The sequence below is a fragment of the Quercus suber genome, unplaced genomic scaffold (genome assembly GCF_002906115.3).
Source record: "Quercus suber isolate HL8 unplaced genomic scaffold, Cork oak 2.0 scaffold_6, whole genome shotgun sequence".
Classification (NCBI taxonomy): domain Eukaryota; kingdom Viridiplantae; phylum Streptophyta; class Magnoliopsida; order Fagales; family Fagaceae; genus Quercus; species Quercus suber.
This window is the reverse complement of record NW_027069472.1, coordinates 1,976,335-2,001,735: the sequence shown is the minus strand read 5'-3', so window position 1 is coordinate 2,001,735 and position 25,401 is coordinate 1,976,335. Positions and strand designations below refer to the sequence as shown.

General features: G+C 37.3%; 2 protein-coding genes across 2 annotated transcripts in view; both read right to left on the bottom strand.

Moving 5' to 3' along the window:
* The window catches only part of LOC111988929 (ubiquitin-like domain-containing protein CIP73), a 12,406-nt gene extending 2,077 nt beyond the window's left edge, over positions 1-10,329 (bottom strand). The window contains 12 exon segments of the mRNA XM_065773233.1: positions 676-753; positions 972-1,381; positions 1,469-1,879; positions 2,007-2,417; positions 2,537-2,606; positions 2,748-2,873; positions 3,254-3,325; positions 3,430-3,548; positions 4,497-4,577; positions 6,466-6,583; positions 8,628-8,771; positions 9,979-10,329. Of these exon segments, the coding sequence (XP_065629305.1) occupies positions 676-753; positions 972-1,381; positions 1,469-1,879; positions 2,007-2,417; positions 2,537-2,606; positions 2,748-2,873; positions 3,254-3,325; positions 3,430-3,548; positions 4,497-4,577; positions 6,466-6,583; positions 8,628-8,750 (2,019 nt within the window). The 5' untranslated portion in view covers positions 8,751-8,771; positions 9,979-10,329.
* An 8,690-nt stretch (positions 10,330-19,019) lies between these two features.
* On the bottom strand, positions 19,020-20,357 carry LOC136067640 (uncharacterized). Its single transcript, XM_065773807.1, has one exon. It carries the CDS (start codon positions 20,355-20,357, stop codon positions 19,020-19,022), a length of 1,338 nt encoding a protein of 445 aa, XP_065629879.1.
* Positions 20,358-25,401: the final 5,044 nt, after the last annotated feature.

Here is a 25,401-nt window from a genome sequence, read left to right as displayed (position 1 = left end):
GGGGGGGGGGAGGGTGGAGTTTCATTTCATCCATAGTTTGGATAAGAATCTGTTTCTAAAATGGAATACTCTATTAATAGAATCACAATTTGAAAGGACAAAAGAAGTCCCTTTTTTTTCACAAGGTACAACTAGAAATTCCTATTTATTTGTCATTGAAGAGACCCTAGACGAATTCCCCTTTTTATTTGGGCTATGGAACAAACCCATAATTTTTTGCTTTGTGTTCTTCCTACCAAGAAAGACGTTAGATCAGCAAGGACTTAAACTATTGCATTTATAAACCGCAATTTGGAGTTTTGGAAGAGGGGGGGGGGGGGGGGGAGGGGGTGGATGTCATTTATACAATCTCTTGGGGGAGTGTCATTTCGATAAACCTCAAGGGATAATGGTTTAATTTACCCAAATAATTTTAACAAGCAGTGTTCCACTAAGTTATGTCTCATATTACTTAATGTGTTATATGGTATACTTGACAAAACCATCCAGCTCTGCAAAGAAATTTTGTATTATAGACAATATGGTTAATGGGTTCACATCAAATAATTTTTTACAACAGTATTTAATCTAACTAAAAACATGATGTAACGGAATTTAAACCCACTGGAAAAGATAAATAAAGGAATATGTGACGGAAAAAGGGAAAATAAAGGAAAGAAAACTCAGCAGCAGTACCTTTTGGCGTTTTGAATTTGGAGGGTTTGTTTCACCATCACTTGGTCGACGAGACGTCCCAACATCTGAGTTCTCAGCCTGCAAATACTTCATTATGTAGCTTCTCTTTATACATTTTTTTACTTTAAGTATTAATATCCCTGTTTTGTGGAATATCATGATTTTGACCAACAACCTGACTTATGAATTTATACTTTAGTTGGTCAGAAAATAGGACGGCATTCACAGGTTAATATCACAAGTTTGTTGAAACATGAGACCTATATGCCATGACAAGTTTGGTGAAGCACACTCACCTGAGAAGAAGAATCCCGAGGCAGTCTATTCTCAGACGTGTTAGTTTCTTCCGTATGTCTACCATCTGGCTCTACACCTGCTTGTTGAGATATTAAGGGTATGATCTGACGAAGCATATTAGACAAAAATATTCCTTCATCACTCACTCTTGGTTCTGGTTCCATTGCATTCATAACACCATTAGATGTCCCTGCATGCTCTGGGACAGCACCTGTTTCCTGTGAACTGGCTTCTTCTACATGAATTTCACCACCAGGAAAGAGGGTCCTCAAAAACTGCACAACACTGCTCGGTAGCTGTCTATCAGAATCCGGGTTGTTTTGAGTCCCACCAGCTGACAGAATGTTGATATTTACACTGCGACCATTAGATGGCTCCTGCTGTCTTAAATTGGGAGTTGGAAATGATCCTGCAAGATTTGCCACCAAGAGAAGTTCATGACTATAAACTCAAATTTCTAACAAAGATTAACTGGATTACCAAATGTTCAGATTACCGTCTATTGCTGGACCATCTATGTTATGTTGTTGTACTGCAGAATCTGTCTGCTGCTCATTCTGGAGACCAGCAGGATGACGCTCCCCAGATGCTTGAAATCCTTGTTCACCACTCGCATTTCCAGAAGCCACATGTTGAAACCTTCCAAGAACTGGATAGTATAAACCTATTGAATTACCGGATGAATCTGAAGGCAGGCGGCTGAAGGGACCAGGTACTGCTGCAACCATGGTCCTTATTGGTACAACCCGTACTCCTGGCTCTCCAGCAAAAGATGGACCCTCTGAGACCCTTGAAGTCGGTGGATTAATAGGAATTTCACCACTAGCTACTGAGTCTCTGTGCCCAGTGGGCTGCTGAGTATCACTACGCTCCTCTCGATTAACATGTGGTGTGGTTGTTGAAGAACCTTATTATAAAAGGAACACCAGTCAATTAGGGATATTATTCACTTTAAGTAGCACACAGAATTTATACTTATCAAAAAAAGTAGCACATAGAATTTAAATAACCCGTACATAAATTTTACATAGTACCTCTTCGGATTTGTATATCAATACGCCTTGGAAGAATCCTTCAAATATACAGATTCTTGGCCAAAGAATAGAGAAAGGGGGGGGGGGGGGGTTGTAAAACAGATTCATCTATCCTCGAGCAATTGAATTGTTCAAATATGAGTATCCACCAGTAGACTTGAATTACAGGACACTGATATTTATCTTCAACAATATATAAAGATAGTAAAGTGACTTGAGAACGCACGCGCAGGCATTCTCCCACATGGTCAAAGAGCATTTGTCTGGTAGATAGCATGACTTCAGCCAAGGATGCGGGTGTTGGAAACCCTTCTTGTACAGTTCCTGTACGTGGTATGGAATTAGAACCTCTCTCTGAAGTCCTAGTTGCAGCAGCTGCCTGAGCATTGCTTTCCCCACCTCTGCCTGCCACTACAATGTGTAACCACTGTCTCACAACCCAGCTTTGTAGGAGGAACAGAAATTTAAATAAATTTAAATAAATTTAAAATTTTGTAATACTGAAAAATATATTTAAAAAATAAACTGACCAATGGCATCAAATTCACGCCTCATAAAACTTAGATTTTGTGATAGTGTAGTCAAAGAATCAGGAATTACCTACAAAAACCAAGAACATTGCACGATATTTTTATTCAACCATAATGGATTGTCCATGGGGTTCATTTGATATAGAGGAAGAATAAAGTAAATACAGGGGAAGATGCATATCAATGAAAAGAAGAATGATTTCCAACTTACAGGAGGCTGTGGAGATCCCAAAGAAACTGATGATGGAAGTCCATAAGTACTATGAAATCTATCAGATGGGCCCCTGACACCAGCTTGTTCAGGATGAAGCTGTGTAGGATTCTGTGGGCCATGTTCCTTCAGTATCCACCCGCCACCCCAAGAGTAAGTGTATGTAAGGTAAATATAAATATAAAGTAAAAGATGGGTTGATAACACAGTCATCTGTGTGTGTGTGTGTGTGTGTGTGTGTGCATGTGTTATTCAAGTATAGTTGTTGGCCAAAAAAAAAAAATTCTTAGACCTCAAATAAAGTTTCACACATCTCCTTAGTCAAGCCATCTCTAATAGTTTTTACATTTTTTTTTTTCGACTTAACAATGTACATTCTCCAAGAGAGAGAGAGAGGGAGAGAGAGAATTTCGTTCTATATACAATTCATGGAAATTTATATGTCATACTGCAGTCCATCAAACAAGCTAAGTCATTAGTATCCAGAAATAGTCAGTAAGATTTACCCTGACATCAGTCCCTTCACTGCCACTTACAATGTTTGAAATTCCAATAGAACCCAGAACAGCAGAGACAATCTGCTCAGAAATAAAGAAAAGAGAGGAGAAACAATTACCATGAGACACAGTTGCACCAATAATACCATAAAAGTGCCTCAATCCTCCTGTAGTTGTAGACTCACCCGATTGATTTCTGGAGGAACCCCATCCCCCTGAACAGGCAAACTGAAAGTTTCAATAACGACCCCAGGAGCCACCTGAGTGCTGTGACCACGGCTTGTACTCGAAGCAGGATCAGTTGCTGCAAACAATAATATTCAGAAGTACAGTGTTGTAATTCTAAGCAATCCAAATGCTAAGAAGCAAATTATGTGTACATCAATATTATCAATGCAGAAAAAATGAATAGAAAAGAAGAGGACAGGAGACAAGTTAGATAAAATATACATTTGAGAATGTCATAATATCCTAGAAAAAGTTGCCATTGATCTCGAGTCAATACAAATCTTTTTGTTTCACACTTTAGTAAATCACCAGCCATTTATCAACCAAATTGCTGGTTCTCCAACAAATGACCAAGAGATTTTTTTTAAGGTAAATATTGACATACTCAAAGGATAAGAATCCCCACCCTCACCCACCACCCCATAGTTATGGGAGGCAGAAGTACCATTCGGCCCAAAGGCCATTGGCAAGTGACTCAGTTCTTTGCAACTCATTCCGATCTTTTCAGTTTTGGATAGTCTGTATCTTGGCTGACATTATTTTTTCTATTTCTTTTCTGTTTGAGTGTCCCTTAGTATACTCCCTGTGTATTGGGGCCTCATCTTGTTTTCATTTTTAATAAAATTCATTTTTACTAATTTAAAAAAATAATAATAAAAAATAAATAATAACCTAGCTGCCTGTTCATTTCTGTGATGGGAAATGAGTTTCTTGCCAATTTTTAAGGGATTGCAATTGCAAAGGATAGTAGATTGTGCATTTCTTAATTAAGGAGGAAAGAATACACGTCCATCACAACTCAATACAACTAAAACCCAAGATTTTAACATGCTTTGTTTGGGGTGGGGGGAATAATTTAGTAGAATACTTGATGTGAGTCAATCATCAAGAGGAGCCACTAACAGACATACATCACATTTAAAGGTACTTCAACTTACAAAACAAAGAAGCTTTACCTTATACAGCATATTAAAATATCATAACATATAGATCAGGTATTATGTTATACCAAAGCATAGTATACCTGGATGATGTGATAAACCCTCAGATGATGGTGGAACAGGTTGCCGCACAACCATATGCAAGGTATGACCATCTTCAACATCTAATTAGTGTCAAGTTAAGAAATTCACTTAAATGCAGAAAATGTAAAGATGACGAATACAGTAAAAACCTTTGTACAATTTGACAGCTGCATTTTGCATTATTTACATTTCCTCATTTTTAGACTTTCTTGATATTTTGAATTTTGTATTGTAATGCTGAGGAGTAGCTTCAACTTACACCCAGCATAAATTGATGCTTCTCTAACAAAAGTCTCTATAATTTTTTGGGGAAAAGAAAAGAATGGACAATTAAAAAATCTTGTAACAAAATGGATTCAGCTAGAGGAAAGACAACATTAAATCATTCTTGCAAGATTGGTTACAGGACTTTGACATAATAAACTATATGCTTAGTTAATAAAATCATAATTATCACTACTTTTCTATGAGCATTTTCACTAACTTATTCTGGAAAATAATAAGGCTAACATTTATCGCTCACAATCTATTTGCAATTAAATCCTTTGCCACTGGTACGCATTAACAGAAGTTTAGGAGTAACTAACCACATGGCAAAGAATAACCAATTCCTTTAGGAATAGGGAGTGGAATATGGTTCCTTTGGTTTTGATTGGGCAAATCTTTTTTTTTTTTGGGGGGGAGGGGGGGTTGAAGAAAGGGAGAATTTTGAGGGGCAATAGTTATCTATAGTGAGATTGAAATCTCAGCTTGTAGCATATATTTTCTTTTGGATATCTTTGGATGAGGACAGGCAAACTAATTTGTGTGATTTAATAGATTCATCGTATCCATAACTTAGTAGGGGATCTAATGTGTATAGTAGCTAATAGACTCCCTTTGTATTATTTATACTTTTTATGAATGAAATGTTCTTACTTACCAAAAAAGGAATAACCAACCATGTAGGGACAAAATGCATGTTATGCCCATTTTTTTTTTTTTTTTTCTTTTTGATAATTCAATAGTTACAATGGGGGAGGGGGGACTTGAACCCTAGACATCTCCCTTGGAAACACCAAAAGGTGTCAATTAAACTACAAGGCTCTTGGCCATGTTATGCCTTATTCATGTTGCTCTCGATTATTATGGATGGGACACTGCCACCACAAACCCCTTACTATCTCTATTTGGAAAACAAATATATTAGTTTCATTTCATCAATTTCACATAGCCCCGGAGAATGTAAGGGAAGACAGGAGTAATTTTTTCAATCCACAAAGTTAATTGGGAATTGAAGAGTAACCTATCATGGACCACAGGATCTACAGCATGGATCACCATTCAAGCAAAATGCGGAACTGCGCGAACTGCTGAGTATAGAAATTCACTAGACTTGAGATCTTAGTGAGGACCCACTTCTGCTCGGCACTGTATGCTGCAATGCAATACAAATGTTAAAAATTCAATTAAATCTTTCCTAAAACTTATTAACCTGAACAGCAGGACAACTATAACATGGGATTTCGAGTAAGCTTATCAATCTCTTCAGACTTCTGCATGATATTACTCCCCATTCTGCGCCACAATACAAAGACATCTTAACTACATTAAAAACATACCCCCAACACAGGCGGGATCTTGGTAATTGCTGCCTCTTTTGTGACCTGGGGTCTGGTGGAACCTATCTTCTAAAAGAGATGTTTACCTAGCTTATCAGGAGACTGGACCAACATGGAGTGTGTGGATAAACAGAACATGTAAAGTTCATTGAACCATATATATGATGAATAAGAAATCGTTCATATCAAGCATATTGCTTCTTCAATTATTTATAAAAACCATTACTCGAAAATCAGGTATACAAACACAAAAAAGGAAAAAAAAAGAAAAAAAAAGAGTAATTGAAAGAGCGTCTTAAGCTTCAAAGAATATGCCACTAGAGCTTAAAGCTAAAATCACTTCCACAAGTCAAAAAGATTTGGATACGGTATGCAGAGAGGAGTTGATCATCCTTTAGAACCTTTCCTCGGCATATTAGACGTTGTTGCTCTGATAACACACCAGTGACAGAGGCAATCTGTTCTTTTAGAGCAGGGACAGGCACCTGCAAGATATTCAAAATATGGAATAATGTGGTGAATTGCAGAGTCAATCTGTTACTTTTCCAAGTTCTCTCATGAATTTTTTTTTTTTTAGTTAAGAATATTTATTATTGCAAAGAGACTACTTCATGTACAGAATACAAAGAAGTCTAAAGAATTACAAATGAAAAATATTTTGTATAGAAAGGCAATGACTGTACGAAGTCCAGAATGCAGGTGCAATTAGTGAAACCCCAAGCGTGAGACCAATCAAATAGAGAACCAATAAACATATCTAACAATTGAGGCCTTGTACTTTTTGCATCATCAAACGTATAGCAATTTTGTTCCCTCCAGATGGTCCACATCAGGCATAGCAGAACTAGGTTCCAAATATCTGATGAATGCTTGCCAAACCAATTTTTCCAACCAAAAAATAGATCAAGGGTCTTTTCAAGTGACACCCATTGAATCCCAAAAGATCTAAAGGTAAAGCCCCATAAATTGAACACAACAGTACAGTGCAACAGAAGATGATCCACTGTCTCCTTGCTCCACCACCCAACTAACATATAACCTCACTTAATAAGATTATCACACATTAGAATTTTCCCATGCTGCAGTACAAACAAAGAAAAAGACCCTCAGTGTGGCCTTAACACACGGAAAACTATTCCAAGGGAAGACCCAGGCACATGCGCCCTTTAGTCCAGTACAGAAAGAAAAAATATTGAATTCTCCATCCCTTTTCAACTGGCAACACATTTTTTCAGGTCCTTCCTTAATTGGGATATTGGAATCAAGAAAATTGAGAAAAGAGGCTACCAGCTCTACATCCCGATCATTAAAATCCCAGGGGAATCTCACATCCCAGGCCCTCCTTCCACTCCCATTTTGTTGCACCAACATTGATTCCACTGTCCCTTCTCTAGCCAAAGAGCAGTCATACAAGACCGGAAATTCCACTGTCCCCTCTCTAGCCAAAGAGAAGTCATACAAGACTGGAAATTCCACTATCCCCTCTCTAGCTAAAGAACATATTTTGTTATACTTAAGACATTAATTGTAAAAAGCCATCTCAAGCACTAAAACACAACCATGTAGATATGCTAAAACAGCACTGCCTTCTCTTTCCTAGAACTCATTCAGGCTCGGATCCCTAGAGGTATTGGGTTTGATAGACCCCATTGGTGCCTTAATGGGAATGGTAAATTTGATAATCATTCCTTCTATCATAAGATCAGGGGTACATCTCCTTCTTGCTTCCCATGGAAGGGGATTTGGAAAGTCAAGGTGCCTAAGAGGGTGGCATTCTTCTTGTGGACCGCAACCCATGGTCGGATTCTTACCTTGGATAATTTGATGCTCCGAGACCTCCCTTTGGCGAATAGGTGTTGTATGTGCTGCTGATCTGCAGAATCTGTGGACCACCTTCTCATTCACTGTCCTGTAGCTTATTCTTTGTGGGTGCAAATGTTACAAGCTTTTGGGGTTCAATGGATCATGCCAGGTTCTGTGGTGAGTTTGGTGTCTTGTTGGAGTAATTGGTTGGGGAAATCTGCTTCAGACATATGGAATATGGTTCCTGGTTGTTTGATGTGGGTTGTTTGGTTGGAAAGAAACCGGCGCTCTTTTGAGGCTCTGGAGAGAACACTTGTTCAGTTACACGTGCTCTATCAAAATACTCTTTTTGAATGGGCTAAGTGTTGGGGTTCTTCAAACTGCTCTTCTACTTTGGAGTTCTTTTCTACCCTTAGAAGTGCCCCTTAAGTTACTTTTCTTTTTCTTTTTTTGTTGCTTTGGTTCGCTGTTTTTTGTGTTCACCATCATGAACACCTGTAATGGCTATTTTGCATTTTTTTCATGATGAATATAAGTCTCATTACTTATCAAAAAAAAAAAACACTCAACACGGCACCCAAAGAATTTTAATGTAGCTGAATTATAGGTAACTAATAAAGGAACTTTTAACCCACTAGCATTCACAACTTTAAAGTAAATTGAACACAAAAATACTTAAGGCCATAACTCAATAAAAATGTAACAAGAAAGCACTACAGAAATTACCTGTTTATCCACTCTCAGAGTATATGTTTGAGAATCCAATGTTTTTAATTTTATCTCAATGGTGGCTTCAGCACCTCCAGCCTCATCAACCCTAGGAATTGCATCAGCACCATTATTTCCCATCCTTCTCAGATTACTTGGCACCTGAAAGAGAAGAAGAGTATACAACGAAGTTCAAGTGTTATTTTTCTTTTCTTTCATTTTTTGGAGGGCAGGGAGAAGGGAAGGAGGAGATTCAGGCAAAATAGATTTCATTGCTTGTAGGTTCACAGAAGTTAAAAGTCCTTTTTCACTGGGTTCATAATGCCTCTTCTCAATATCACCAAACTTCATGAATCAAGATTGAAACTTTCCAAACCCCAGTTGTACCTAGTACACAAAGCTCACAACTTTTGCAAGGTCTGGGAAAGGTGATTGATAAGCAGCGTTACCCCACCCCTCCCCCCTCTTTTTTTCTGACAGGTTAATTCCTGAATTTGAACCAACAACATGCCGCTTTGGGTGGAAGGCACTTGCCATCACACCAAGGTCAGACCTCTAAACCCCAACATTAATCTTAGTCTAAAAATCACAAAACCTGAAGAAACCTAACAGGCCAGCACTACTGGATAAACTTAGAAAAATATACCCAACTCATAATCTTTCCCAGTTGCTTCTCACAAAGAAGCAATCAAAACCATACCAATATATACATATTTACACAACCAAATATGTGCGTGTGCACACACACGAAAATGATTTTAGCACTTTCTGAGCATGAAAGATTATACATCAAGAACCCAACTTTTCAATTTGACACAGCATCCATTGATTCATTATTATAACTTGCCCACCTATCAACCCAGCTCACAAACCCCAACCTCCCAGTATCAACAAACACCCAGTTACAAAAAGATTTAAAATTTCCAATACCCGACATCAATCTCAATCAAAGAAACTCAAACCCAAAGTAAACCAACACTTACAAATGTTTAAGCATAGGAACCAAAAGTCACAATCTTTACAGCTATTCCTTCCAAGTAACCAAACAAAATACAACATTCACAAAAATGAGATTGCAGGAACAACTTCTATGCATGAACTAGGTTAATAGTTCCAACAACCCAACAAAACAAAAAACCCCCAAAAAAAATAAAAAGAATTAAAGAATTGCCAACACTGTACCAGGAATCCTTAGGGCTTTCAGAATCAGAAACGAACAACAACAAGCTCACGCCTTTATATTCCAAACCCACCAAAACAAATCAACTTACACATCAAAAAAGCAAACCAATTATCCTCAATCCTCAAAAACCCAATACAATACATGATCAAAGAATCAAGAAAAAAAACATATGATTACAATATTTACCAGATAAAAAAAGCTTGGTAAGCCAATAGAAATCTCACACACACACACACAGTGTGTGCTCTCTCTCTCTCTCTCTCTGTGTATATGTGAGAGAAATTGACTGACTGGATGGCAATTGAAGAAGGACGAGGACTCTGGGAGAGAAGTGATGCTGGTCCCTCTGCTCGTGCTGTACTAGATCATCTTACACTCCTTTTTCCTCTCTTTTTCCACAGATTTTTACCTTTTTACTTTTTACCCCTGTGAGTTGGAGAGGGTCTTATTTGTGTGCTTTTACTGTGGGTGTGGTGGTAAAAACATTTTGTGGAGGGCTTGATTGGTGAAGATGAAGGGAGGACATGCACTAAGCTAGAATGGGATCATGGGCTTATATTATTTTGGTACCACAGTGAGTCTACTGCCCCACCTAGGACTTTCAGTGCTGACTTGCTATTTGCTTCTTCTTCTTTTTTTTCTTTTTTTTTCTTTTTTTGGGTGGTTTTTTATTCAATTTTATGCTAAGAGAGAAAGAGACATGAGTGATGTTTGATTTTAGTGAGGGTCAATTTTTAAGGTTTCTATTTTTCGCCTTTTGTTTTATTTTTTGAGATTTTGTAAGGATTAAAGGATGGGTAATGGATTATAATTATAATATCATAATTTTTTTAGGAAATAATTATATCATAGTTGGATCCTCATATTCGATTAATTATTATATTATTATTAAGATATCATAGTACAATTAAAGTATAAACTCAAAACAAAACAAAAAAATTGATGGAAAGTTACTGATGCAAACTCAACAAAAAATTAAAGAATAAAAAAAAAAATTTGAAGAATGGATGTTGAAATATTATCTCTTCTTTTTTGTTCTTGTTTTACTTTATTTATTTTTAGGAATTACTTTTTAATTTTAGGAGAGGAAAAAAAAAAAAAAAAAAAAAAAAAAAAAAAAGGGGGTGGATGGATTAGGAGCGGATGGTTGGTGTGAGTGTTTGACATTGATATGATGTTAGTTGTTTCCTAGTTTAGAGTAAAAAGTGAAAGTATACTGGTTGGTGTGGTTGACTCTTTAACAAATAATGTGATCGAACAAAAGGGAGCAAGTAATGATGTTTTAGTCTGGATTGTATACTATAATTCGAAATTGTATTTATTTAGCCATTTGGTAGAGAAATTTGAATATATGATATAATGAAAAAAAAAGGGGGTTATAAACAAACCATTTGATTATAAGAAGCAATCAAAAGAATGTGAATGGGAAAAGAGTAGTGTTAAGAAAACTACAAGTTTTACCATATTGAGTTTATAAATTCAAGTGTTACCAATCACAGATAAACAATAAAAACATTTATTTATAAAGTGATTGAAATTCATCAATCATATTTATTGTCATATCAGTTTATAAACTTTATGTAGTAAAACTTGAATTACTTTTAATATTTTTCATGAGAAAATGGAATTTGCTTTAATCCATTATATTCTCTCTCAAGTATTTCTCTCAAAGTTGGGAAGAACTTTAATTCTTTACGTTGTGTTTAATTAGTAGGGAAATATGGGTGAAAAGAAAAATAGGAAAGAAGTTAAACATTTTAACTTTTTTGTTTCCAAACCAATTTGATAAAGGGGGGAGAAGCTTAAGTGTTCGTTTGGGATGGGCTAAAATTTTCAACTTATTTGCAATTTTAGTTTTTTTGTGCTACTATTTATGGGTCTCATTGTACTTTTTAATATTATTCATGGGTCTCATTGTACTATTAATCTTATTTTTCAATTTTTTTTCTACACTTTCAGCAAAAAGTTTTTAGTTTTAGCTAAATAAGTTATTCTCAAATGGACACTGAATATAGATAAAATTAGAAATATTGAGTTAGGTTGAACCCAAATGAGAATGCCCATAATGGACCTGATCTAATCCATATCGAAGAGTCTTCATGAAAAGATGCACTTTTGGTGAAATAGTGTGACTCTTGGTAAGTGTTACAACATTTGGCAAATCTTACAACCATTAAAGCACTAGCATCAGGTGTTTGGTATTAGGCACACCAAACACCAAAAAATCTCTCTTTGTCTCGTGCCTCTCATTCTCTTCCTCTCTTACTCACACTCTCAACCTCACCACGCCTCCACCTGCCTTGCCAGCCACCTTGCCTCATTGACCACCTTGCCATGCCTCCATCTCACCAAGCTAAACCTACTTTGCCTCTTTCTTCTTTCTCTTGTTAAGTCTTCTCTCTCTCTCTCTAGTTTGCTAGTTTGCTAGTGGAGATTGGTGCGGTTGTTGGTGGAGACCGGGGTTGGTTCACTAGTGGAGATCTTGGGTTTGTTTTTGCTATGAGATGGGTTTTGGATCGTTGAATTTGTTTGTTTTTGGAATGGGTTTTGAGAGTTGTGATTGTGAATGGTGAGTTTGTTCTAGTTTTAGGATGGATTTGGTTCTCTTGTTAATGGGTTTTAATGGTGGTGGTGGTGATGGGTTGGAGGTGGATGGTGTTTGACTAGTTTATGAGAGATATATGTAATCACTAATCAGATGAAGGGATCCAAAAAAAAAAATCTGTTTAGAGGTTGATATTCTTCATTCAATGATAGCTGGATATATTTTGGGGAAGTTGATATATTGTTGTGGTCAACTTTTATTGTTCTTCTTGGTTCCCTTGCAGAGCATAGGTAAATGTAGGTAAGCCCAGGTTGGAGTGGCAAAGGAAGAAGAAAGAGAAAAAGGAAAGAAAATTGGAAGAACTATCACATGATAGCACGTGAAAATAGAAAAATGAATAAAAAAATTAAGAACAAATTTTCTCTCCAAACTAGTTTGGAAAGAAACTTTTCAAACTTCTCATATATTTATTTTTTTAGTGTGAATTTTGAAAATCTAACTATCCAATTTCATGTTCGTTATTTTCTTACATGTATATCAAATTTCATTTAAATCGGATATTATTTACTATTCAATCAACAAACTTATTTTTTATACACAATTTTAGATCACAAAAACTTGAAATTTTAACATTTGTTAGATGACATAACAATTGATTTTCGATTTTCTTGAAATTTTGCAAGCATGAAGGATATAATAAGAACATGCAATCCAATGGTTAGATTTTCAAAATTCAAAAACTTTGTTCAAAAATTAATGGAACATGAAAATAGAACAATTGATGTACAGTGTATTATTAAATGCTATATTAAAGTAGAAAAAGTAAGTTTTTATGTGTTACAATAGAATTTGGATGCAACACCTTCGAGCACTAGCATCAGGTGTATCAAATGCCAAATATTACACACCAAAAACCTTCTCACATCAGATGTTCTAAATGCTAAAAAAATTGGCATGAATGAACAGTACGGTATGGACACAAATCCTAAAAAAAATTTATTCATTTTTTCTCTCCTCTCACACACTTTTCATCTCTCTATCCCATGCGTTTCCCTCCCTCAGCTTCTCATTCTCTTCCTCTTTCACTCTTTTCCTCTCTCACTCACACTCTCAACCTCACCACGCTACCACCGTGCCACACCTCCACCAGTCACACGCCGGCCATCTCGCCATGCTGGTCACCTTGCCATGCCTCCATCTCGCCAAGCCATACCCACACTGCCAAATCTCTCTCTATATTGATTGGTGAGTTATGGGTTTGTTGTTGTTTTTTTTTTTGGGATGGGTTTTGAGAAGTGAATGTGGTGGGTTGGTAGTTGTCTGTGGTGGTGGTTTTTTGGGTTGTTGTGGGTTATCTTGGTGGTTATGGGTCGATTTTGATTGGGGTGTGGTAGCTAATATTGGTGGTCTTGGTGGTTCCAATTGTGGCAATGGGTTTGGATTTTTTAGGTTCATTTGGAGGTGGGTTTGGATGCTGCTATGTGGGTTTTGGCATTTGGGTTTGTTTTGAGTTGTGTTTTGGATTGTGGAGGATGTAGTGGACGTGTGGTGGTTATGGTGGTGGCCGCTAATTGTGGTAGTGGTCAGTGACTGCTGCCTAGGTTGTGTTTTGTATTATATTGGGTTTTTAGTTAAATATTATTTTAATATGTTGTATATATTATTTTAATGTATTGAATTGAAGAACAGAACATGTAATGTAGGGTGTATTGCAAAATGGTGTGCTAACATAATAAAGTAGGCTTTTTGATGTGTTAGAATAACATAGTTTTGCAACAGCTAATGTTGATGCTCTTAGGAGGATTGGGATATTTTATGAAGGGGTGGATTCGTGTTTTTATAGAGGGGAAAGGGCTTTCGCCTCACTCTCCTTTAAAAAGTTACCATAGCTTTTTAGTGAAGTTTGTAATATGCATTTGTATTATAATATCATCCTCTCATCTTTGAGTGTGTGTTTCTAAAGAAAAAAAAGGGGGAAAGGGCTCATTTGTATAAACAATGGCAATTCTTTTTATTGTGTGGCATTGCAAATAACAACACAAACAAACACCTCTCCCTTTTTTTTCCTCATCAACTACAATAAAGTTTTTTTTTTTTTTTTTTTTTGAGAAAGACAATAAAGCAATTAGGTCTATGGATGTTGCAAGTTTGTTTTTGTAACAAACACCACTATAAGAGTTTCAATGATATTTCCTTTGTAGAACAGTTGCACAGGTCTTATTAATTTGTAAGTTTGATCCATAAAAAGGTACGTGAATAAAAAAATACTTGTTTTGATATTCATCACTTTCATTTTCCTACATCGAAACTAATTAGCTATCACCTTGTAATTTATATCTATTTTATATCTAAAAGCTATAGCGTAGTATTTATTGTTGCTACACTCCAGTTGAGCCACATCATCGCCATGTCACAATTTTTTTTTTGGGTTTCCACTTCACACATTCTCTCTCTCTCTCTCTCTCTCTCTCTCATCATCTTCTCATCAAACAAACGGCTAATGTTTATACTATTATTGACTTTTCCATTGAATCCAAATTGCTTTCAATTCAGCAATCAATCATTCTCTCTCTCTCTCTGACTTATCATCTCCTTATCAAAAAAACAACTTTTCTCCCCATCAAAACATTCAATTGCATCCTTTTGGATTTAAAACCCACCGATTTAATTTTTTATATATAGATTTTGAAAGTCTATTTGAGGTCACCAAATTACAACTACAATTGGAAAGTCTATTTGAAGTTAGTTTTTCTTTTTCTTCCCTTGAACTTCTTTGCTTTTTTGCTACAATTTTTATGGTTTGTAGTTTGTATTGCTTTCTTTCCACCCCATAAGTCACCAAATTACAACTAGAATAGGAAAGTCTATTTGAGGCCAGTTTCTCTTTTTCTTCCCTTCAACTTCTTTGCTTTTATTGTTGCAATTTTTATGGTTCGCAGTTTGTATTGGATTTTCTATTCTAGGGTTGTAAATATCATGTTTCTTTTTTCTCTTTTTCAATTTTCAATTGATAGTCTATTTCTTTGTATTCATGTTCACAATTTTTCCTTACATAATCGTGTTTTACCCATTAATTTTTTTTGCATCTAAAGAATTGGAACGCATTTTTTTGTTTGAGTACATGACCATTTTCCTCCCATTTGTTTATTTTATTTTCTGAATGGCTTTGTAATTTTTTTTAATTAAATATACTTAAATTCTTGCTAATTTTCTTTTAATCTCATCTAAATTTAAGCTAATTTTTAACTTCTTAGGATAACTTGGAAGAGGAAACAAAATATTATGATTGATAGGTATGAACTGTATGATCCTCTTTTTCTTTGTATTTGGGATTATAACTTAGCTTTATATGATTATTTTCTTTATTTTTTTGAAAAATGACAATGTAAAGGTTCGTACTGGATTTTCTTTTCCAGGGTTGTAAATACCAAGTTTCCTTTTCCTTTTAAAAAAAAAAAAAATCAATTGATAATCTATTTCTTTGTATTCATGTTTACAGTTTTTCTTTATATAATTGTGTTTTACCCTTTAAAATTGTTTGTGTCTAAATAATTGGAATGCGTTTCATTGATCTATTACATGATCATTTGCCTCCCATTTGTTTATTTTATTTTCTAAATGGCTTTGTAATTTTTAAATTAAATACTACATAAATTCTTGCTAATGTTCTTTTAATCTCATCTAAATCTATGCTAATTTCTAACTTCTTAGTTCTTAGGATAACTTGGAAGGGAGAACAAAATATTATGATCGATAGGTATGGACCGTATGTTGTTCCTCTTTTTCTTTGTATTTGAGATAATAATTTAGCTTTATACGAATATTTTCATATATTTTTTGACAAATTATGATGTAAATTACATTATCGTAAGTCAGACATACTAAAGTTTTTTTTTTTATTAAAGATCTAATCTCTAATTTTTACCATTTATCTTCTCAAAAAAAAAAAAAAAATCTTACAATTTAAAATTTTTAAGGAAACAACTTTTGGATCCTTACAATGTTTGACTATTGCATCCATTTTATGACTGTGGACATGCATGCAGTATTGATTTATGTTTTCCATGGTAATGCTAATGTTCATTACTTTGGAATTAAAAAGTTCTCTCAATTGAAGCATATACCTTGGTATGATCTCATTCTTAAGAAATCCTGCAACTTAATTCAAATATGCTAACCAATATATATATAAACAAATAGAATGATTTTGTACAGTCCAACACAAATTAAATCATATTACCTTAGTTAGCTTAATTAAACCTATCTAATTCTCAAGAGGAAAAAAAAAAAAAAAACTTAAACTTATTTCTTATATCTTATTCTAAGTTCAATTTGGCTATGATATGTTGCACTTCAATCCATCATACTCCTTAATTATACATAAATATGACAAAAATAATATTTAGATAAATACAACAGGAAATCGACTAGGAATTTTTTTTGTACTTAAGAAAAAAAAATTCTTAAATGCATACTACAAATTCCATTATTATAATAATTCTTAAATAATATGTTCTTAAATATTCACCATTAGCTCTTTTAGATACGTAACCAATTTTTTCCCCTAAAGTGGGTATAATTTTCCTCTTAAATTATTCCTAAGAGGCATGTAGGGTTAGGATTTGTGGCCCAAGCCCAAAACAATAAATTTGTAGAGTATGGGTGAAAGAGCTAAGTTAAGTATTGGATTGACAACAACGAATCACAACTTTCAAACACAAGCCAACATGAATTTACACGTAAAACCTGAAAATTCTAAGAGCTATATTATTATTTATCTGATGAACAAAGGTCTTAGGGTTACAGTCAAGTTCTCTCTTTCTCTTTTTTGTTCTCCTTTTTTTTCTCTTTCTTCTCGTTAGGAGCCTCCTTCCTTTATATAGCCACCCTTCTCCTCATCTCCATCGTCCACTTGTTCCTCATCCATGAGTTTGCTTGAGTACATGTCACGTTCTTCCAGATGGGTCCTGCCTTTTCCATCTCCTTCTTCTCGGTCGCAAAATAGCTCTCCTATGGGCTTTCGGCCCATTATGTTGGGCTGGGCCCTTTTCCTCCCACAAGGCATATATTTTTTTAGTAACTAAAAAGTCNGGGGGACCACTGCGATATAGGCAAATAAGACCTCATCTGGTTCAAGGCTAGACATAATTGGTGGCCGAGACAAGTAGTCTTTAAGTTGTTGGAAAGCCGAGGCACATTCTTCAGTCCATTCAAATCCCTTCCACTTGTAGATCAGCGAGAAGAAGGGTTTACATTTATCCGCAGACTTGGAGATGAATCGGTTCAAAGCAGTTGTCATCCCCGTTAACTTCTGGACCTCTTTCAGATTCCGAGGAGGCTGCAGATTTTGAATAGCCTTTATCTGATCAGGATTGACCTCAATTCCCTTGTGTGTTACCATGTAACCCAAAAATTTGCCTGATCCCACACCAAATGAGCACTTCGACGCGTTCAAGCGCAACTTATGTCTCCTCAGGGTCTCAAAAACGTTATCAAGATCCTTCAAATGCTCGCTGATAAGTAGAACCTGCATTTTTCAGACCAAACGGCATCACTTTATAGTGGTAATTACCAATGGGGGTAACAAAAACGATTTTCTCCTGGTCATCTAGGGCTAATGGTATCTGATGGTAACCTTGGAAAGCATTCAAGAAACTCATCCGAGGATGGCCAACAGTGGCATCTACTAATTGATCAATCTTCGGCATAGGGAAAGGATCCTTAGGACAAGCTTTATTCAAGTCTGTGAAGTCCACACAAACTCGCCACTTTCCACTTTTCTTTTTTACCACCATAGTATTTGCCAACCATTCGGGGTAAAAAACTTCTTTAATAGCCCCAGCTTGTTTGAGCTTCATCACCTCTTCCTTGACTGCATCAGTATGCTCTCTGGATGGCCGCCGAGGAGGTTGCTTCTTTGGTACACTCAGAGGGTTAACCCTCAAATGATGGCAAATGAACTCCGAGTACACTCTTGGGGCTTCATAAGTACTCCGGGCGAATACATCAATATTTCTTTTAAGGAAGTCAATTAGCTCTTCTTTCTCTGGTTGAGATATTTGAGATTCGATTTGAAAATATCTCTCAGGATTGGTCCCAATTAAAACATGTACTAAGTCCTCACATTTAACGCCTTCATCATGACCCTCGATGGGTGACAACCGACCCTTTAACTGCTATAGGTCTCCCTCCACCCTGGCTGAGGATTTAATCTTAGGCTTGTGTTGTATGGCAGCCACCAAACATTGCCTAGCCGAGGATTGATCTCCGCGGATCTCACAAACGCGCCCTTCGGAAGGATATTTGACTTTCTGATGCAGAGTGGAGGAAACAGCCCCTAGCGTATGTAACCAAGGCCTGGCTACAATCGCCGTATAAGGGGAATAGACATCTACCACAATGAAGTCCACCTCAACTATTTCTGAGCCAATCTGTACAGGCAGCCGTATCTGTCCTTTCGGAGCAACCATCCTTCCCTCTAAGCTGACCAGGGGAGAACAGTATGGAGTTAAGTCATCAAGCGTGAGGTTCAACCCCTTGAAGAAGTCAGGATACATGATCTCCACCGCGCTGCCCTAGTCCACCATCACCCTCTTCACATCATATCCCCCGATCCTGAGTGTGACTACCAAAGCGTCGTCGTGAGGCTGATTGGTCCCAGCTTTATCTTCGTTCGAAAAGCCTAAAACGGGCAGGCAGCCTGTCTAGAGCTCCTCGGATCTCGGCCAATATCCCCTACTAGCAGCCGAGCCACTGACATAACCTTGGTCGGCCAGGACCCTGTTCTTCCTGGCGCTGCGAAAATGACATTAATAGTACCTAATGAGGGTTTCGTAGAATCTCTCTTTCCGGACTCAAAATTCGCTTGACCTCCTCCGCCACTAGAGTGGTGCAAAAGATGCCTCAACCTGCCTTCACGGACCAGCTGGTCCAAATGATCCCACAAGCTTCTGCAGTCTTCAGTGGCATGCCCATGGTCTTGGTGGTATTGACAATAGAGATTGTGATTGCGTCTCTCAGGGTTCCCTACCATTTTACTCGGCCACCTAAAGAATGACTCGTTCTTGATCTTTTCCAGGACTTGATGAACGGGCTCTTTGAACACTGTATTGACTGCTCGAGCATTTGCTGAGCTTGACTGCCAGGCGAAATCTCTCTTCGGCTTATTGTTGTTATAATGATCCGACCTGAAGTCCTTCCTGTCCTGGGGGGTAACCTTATCCTTACCCTTCCCTTGCTGCTGATTTTCTTCAACCCTTTTATATTTCTCAATACGGTCCATAAGCTGACGCATGTTAGTGACAGGCTTGCCGGACAAGGATGTCCTTAAACCATGATCAGTGGGGAGACCCAGCCTAAACGTGTCTAAGGCCATTGCATCAAAGTTGCCCTCCATATCATTAAACATCTCCCAATATCTATCCGAATACGCTTTAAGTGACTCGCCCTCACGCATGCTTAAGGATAGCAGAGAAGACAAGGCCCTAGCCACCCTTCGGCATGTGACGAAACGTGAACCAAAAGCTTGAGTGAGCTCTTGATAAGAATCGATGGAGTCTGCTTTCAGGTTATCAAACCACCTCATGACCACAGGTCTAAGACTAGAAGGGAATACCTTGCACATCAGAGCTTCATCTTTGGAGTAGACAACCATCCTTTGGTTAAAATTGCTCACATGTTCCACAGGGTCAGTTTTACCGTTGTAAATAGTAAAGGTTGGCTGGTTAAAATGCTGAGGAAGCTTCGCTCCTTCAATCCTGCACGTGAAAGATGACCTGGAGATTTGATTCAAAGCCTTGCTCATGGCATCATTGCCCACCCCTCCATGTGGTGGACCTTGAGGTTGCTTCTTACGAGGGTGCTCATCCTCATATGAAAAAGATTCGCTGATTGGAGTTTGAGACCTCTGCTCATAGGTGATGTCTTGTCCGTCATCCGAATTGTCATCAGAGTGCGAGGCAGCACGTTTTCTTTTCACATGACGCAGCTCCCTTCTTAACCTTTCAATCTCTATTTGCATGCTGTTTTTCTCTGCATGAGAAATATGACTTTCGCTACGAGGTTGAGTTCGTTCAGTGTGTGTAGTATGCACACTGCCTTCATGGTCTTGCCTCCGCTCCAAATTGAGAAAATGATCAATATGTTAGGACGCCCCAGACTTTGCCGGTTGTTACCCTGGTTCAGCCATGATTAACTACTGCTACTTCCCCTTACACTCAAGCTCTTCCCACAGACAGCGCCAATTGTAGGGTTAGGATTTGTGGCTCAAGCCCAAAACAATAAATTTGTAGAGTATGGGTGAAAGAGCTAAGTTAAGTATTGGATTGACAACAACGAATCACAACTTTCAAACACAAGCCAACATGAATTTACATCCGAAGAGCTATATTATTGTTTATCTGATGAACAAAGGTCTTAGGGTTACAGTTAAGTTCTCTTTTTCTCTTTTTTGTTCTCATTTTTTTTCTCTTTCTTCTCGTTAGGAGCCTCCTTCCTTTATATAGCCACCCTTCTCCTCATTTCCATCGTCCATTTGTTCCTCATCCATGAGTTTGCTTGAGTACATGTCACGTCAAGCATCTTCTTTTAGCTCTGTGTGAATGGCGGTAGGTTAGGATGCACTGTTCAGGAGTTTTCTCCACATAAATGCGGCCAGAAAAGTTGCTGCAGAATATTAAATACAGTGGTAGCAGCTTTCCCTTTAGATATTTCTCCATTCTTATTGTTTCCCAGCGTACTCAGAGCTTATCTTGATCAGGTGGAGTCCTCGGAAGGTCATTTTGGCCTTTCACACACTCAATTGATTTATAATATTTGCGTCAGAGGATTACAACCTCTTCGGACAAGAGATATCCTCTTCGGATTGTAATACTTCTTCCTTCTGAGGGTCCCACTTCCAGATGGGTCCTGCCTTTTCCATCTCCTTCTTCTCGGTCGCAAAATAGCTCTCCTATGGGCTTTCGGCCCATTATGTTGGGCTGGGCCCTTTTCCTCCCACAAGGCATATTTTTTTTTTAGTAACTAAAAAGTTTTTTTTTTTTTTTTTTTTTTAGGGGAGGAGGGTGGAAGTAACCTAAAAGGTAAGAGTTAAAACAATTAATTTCTACGTACAATTTCCCTTCTGGTATAATTGGGGGAAAAAGTCCTTCCCTACCCCTTTTTTTATTTTTATTTTTTTTTTATGAGAGGAAGGTAGAAGCATTTCCTACTTATATATTTCTTCTATCTAACTGAAGAAAAAAAAAACCATAAAATTCTCATTTATGAAGAAAAGTCTCAAATTTTTCATAAATTTATATGGTAGCCTAGAAGTCCTTTATTCAGACTTATTATTATGTTACCACATTTTTTTTGATGAGTTTTTTTTATAAGAACATATATATATATATCATCACATTAACTATGCAATTTACCACTTATAATTACATTTTTCAATTACCAAAACATACAAAGTCTTTTCCTCTTCCCCAACCTTTCCCTCCCTCAACACTTACATATTGTATATACCTTTTGCCCTTCCCCTACATAACTTTTATATTTATAAATGTTCTCTTTCTCTGTCTTAAAACCAATAAGCATAGTATTTGTGATGAATTTTTTTTTTTAAATTATCACTACATGTTTGTTTTTGATATCTACTATCAAAGGTACCTCTCTCTCCCTTTCTCTCTCTCTCTCTCTCTCTCTCTCTCTCACATTTCAATTTCTCTATAATCTTGACCTTCTATTCGTTAAAATTTAGAAAATTTAGAAATTGTGTTTGACTTCATCTTGCTACGTTCTTTTTTATGATCATTGGTTTATTTGCTGTGAATTGGCCTGAAGCTGAAGACCTGGGAGATATCAAACAAGATACAGTCGCTACATGAAAATTATAGAAATCAAGAGTATTAATATATACAAAAACAAATATGAACATATATAAACAATTATACCGTAAATACGTTTGCTTTCCCCTACCCCTTTAATGTTATTTATTGATTGACTAAGGTCAATTACGCATTTAGCTCACTTAGTTTTCACATTTTTCAAAATGTATGGAAAGGAAAAATATAAATCGATATATGTTTTGGGGAGAAATTTTTTTGTAATAGCTGATTCTCATATATGAGTTTAGTTATTATGAAAATATAAATTGCTATAACTTTGTTTTATAGTTCTTGTAAGGACTCAATTTGAATTGGACCCAAAATAGGAATAGGTTTTTAGCCCAACAAGTCCAAACAATAAATTCATAGAAAGTGGGTGAAAGAACTGGTTCTATTCTTTAGAAAAGATCGTCATAAGTACTGAGTAAGGAACTTTTAATACAAACAAACTGAGAAAAATTACCTTTGGCCTGGTTTTTGGGGTTTTTAGGGTGTTCTCTTCTTGATTGATAGTGCTACTAATCTTTCGTCCCCTTTCTTCTGGGTCCTTTTTCTTCTTATATATCACGATCCTTATATCATTTTCACCATATACGTGTAGGTTAGATTCTAGGAACTCCTTCCTGTCCTATCCAACACCTCCCAGAATCTTTAACTAGTAGCCATAAGGCTGCTTAACTACTGTTTAGGTATCACCTCCACATTAATGCGGCCAGAGAGTAAGCTGGGAAGCATTTAATGTGGAGGTAGCAGCTTTAGAAGATATTTGTTATCTCCCTTTACTCCTCCCTTACCCCCCACTTATTTCTCAATTATAATACAACTTTGTGGGGTATCCAAAATGATAAGATAATTGAATCTATTTTGGACCCTTATGTCTGAGATGGATTTATCCTCGGACGTATTTTGGACTATCACATACAATTTCTATCTCTTTTTCTTGTACTATTCCCATCGTGTTCCTGTTTGGCCATCCTCGGATGGACTAACGTCCTTGGGCTGGGCCATTGGACCATAGGCCCATTTTTTACAATCTTAATAATATCTTTTTGGATGACTGGCCCCACAATAGCCCCTTAAAATCTCGCTTTTTGTCACCTCAAAAGAAAAGGGAGATTTTGATATCCTGCCTTCACCCTTTTCGTGGATTTTCCTAATTCCCAAAACGCCTTTCGACCTGCCCAAGACACGCTCCTGACGTTTCGGCGTCAGGAGCACGCCATCATTAAATTACGACGACTTCTTTGTCCCCCATGTTCAATAGCAAGATGTGAATCTAACGGTGGAGGACTCTCTTAGGTTTACGAACGGGATTTTTCCCGCTTACAATTTTTGCATCACTATAAATAGCTTTCAAATAAACTCCCTTTCCAATTACAACAATCACACAATCTTAGCGCTCATTCATTGAACCTATCACTCTCTTTTACCTCTCTGTGCATCCATAAATAATAAAATTTTGTCCAAGGACTTCCTTTTTAAACCTGTAAGTCTCCTTAATCCCTCTCGGCTCTCCTTCCATCTTATTAACTTTTCTTCACAATTTTTTTAGAAAATGGGTAGGTTTAAGTGTCTGGTTGAATCCGAGGAGGATATGGAGGTATTTAGAGCTAAGTATAGGATTCCCCCAACAATGGGTATGAGATACGTTGCTCTAGGAGCATGGGCGGATGATAGGAAAACAGGAGAAGTGGTCATCTCTATGATTGCGTTTATAGAGGGAGGGATGACCATTCCCATGGGTAATCTTACTAGAAACTACCTTAGATTCTTTAGGCTATCTCCTACATAGTGTGCCCCAAATATGTTTAGGGTGTTAGGGAGTATAGAGGTCCTAAACGAGAAGATGAATTTAAACTTGACCTATCATGATGTGAGCTGGATGTATAATCTACACCATCTGAAGGGGCAAGGATATTACTTTAAGTCTAGGCACCCTGAAGTAAGGTTAATCCAATGTCTTCCTACATTGAACAAAGGCTTAAAATATGATTTTTAAATCTTTTCCGGGGAATGGCATGATGGCCTACCTTGTCTGACTAAGGAGGGAACACCAGGTGGGGTTTTTAGCTGTAAGCCTATATAGTTTAGATTGTATTCTTCTTTAGCTCACATTATTTTTATTTTTGACAAAATTTTCCTTTTGTTTTAATGACTTTGCAGACAGACATTCTACTAGACCTCAATTCAGATTAGTAAACAGGGAGAGTTTAGATAAAATCCTGCGGTCTGAGGTGTTTGTGAATGAATCTGACGGCCAATTAAGAGCAGCACACGTGCTCCTTAGGTATAAACCCATTTCCACAACATTTCAAGCTCCCAAGTGCGTGATAAAGGCCAAAGATCTTCGGCTCCACCGCATTAATGTAGCTTTCGAAGGATTTATTGTTCCTGAGGGCATTCCGATTCTCGAAGGTACACCCTTCACTCAGCCATTTTTTGTGGCCACTTCTTCAATAGGAGCCTCCTCATCACACCCTATTCCTCAGGAAGAGAAGGAGGAAGAAGAAAGAGAAGAAGCAGAAGAAGAAGGAGAAGAAGAAAATTCAGAGGGAATTGTAGAACTGTTGGATTCTGTAGACGAATTTGAAGTATTTAACCAGCCTCCATCTCCTGAGGATATTTTTGACGAAATGGGTATCCAAAGAAAGCCCCAAAAGAGTTTGATGGAGTTAATTGAAGATCAGCCTGGAAAAGGTGCGCCGGGGAAGTCCACTCAGTCCAAACTTCCCCCTCCTCCCAAATCTCCTCTCCCTCCTTCTCAACCATCCCAGCCATCTAGGATCGAACCTACTGATCCGAAAAAGAGGAAAGATCCAAAAGATAAGGATGTGGTGGAGACTGGAAGATCTCGTCCTACACGTGAAGATGAGGTTCAACGAGCTGCGAAGTAGCAAAAAGTTAGCCATGGGCCCCAACGAGGTGTGGAAAGGGTAGGTACTCAACCCTCGGAACCCGAGGCTTAGCTCTCTGCACCCATGCTCAGCGATGAGCCCCTAAGGAATGACGCATCTTAGGGACTTCAACGGCGGCATTGGGTGCCACATCGCCTCGGCCTTGGAGGAAACACTATTACTTCCAAAGGATATGACTGAGCTGAGGGGTTTAAGAAGGAACGAGGTTTTTCTCAATGTTAAAAGATACTTGGGCATGGTATGATACCCTTCTTGTTTTGTTTCTTTAATCATAAATATC

Coding starts and splice junctions, on each gene's coding strand:
- LOC136067640 (XM_065773807.1), bottom strand. CDS start 20,357: ATGCAAATAGAGATTGAAAGGTTAAGAAGGGAGCTGCGTCATGTGAAA.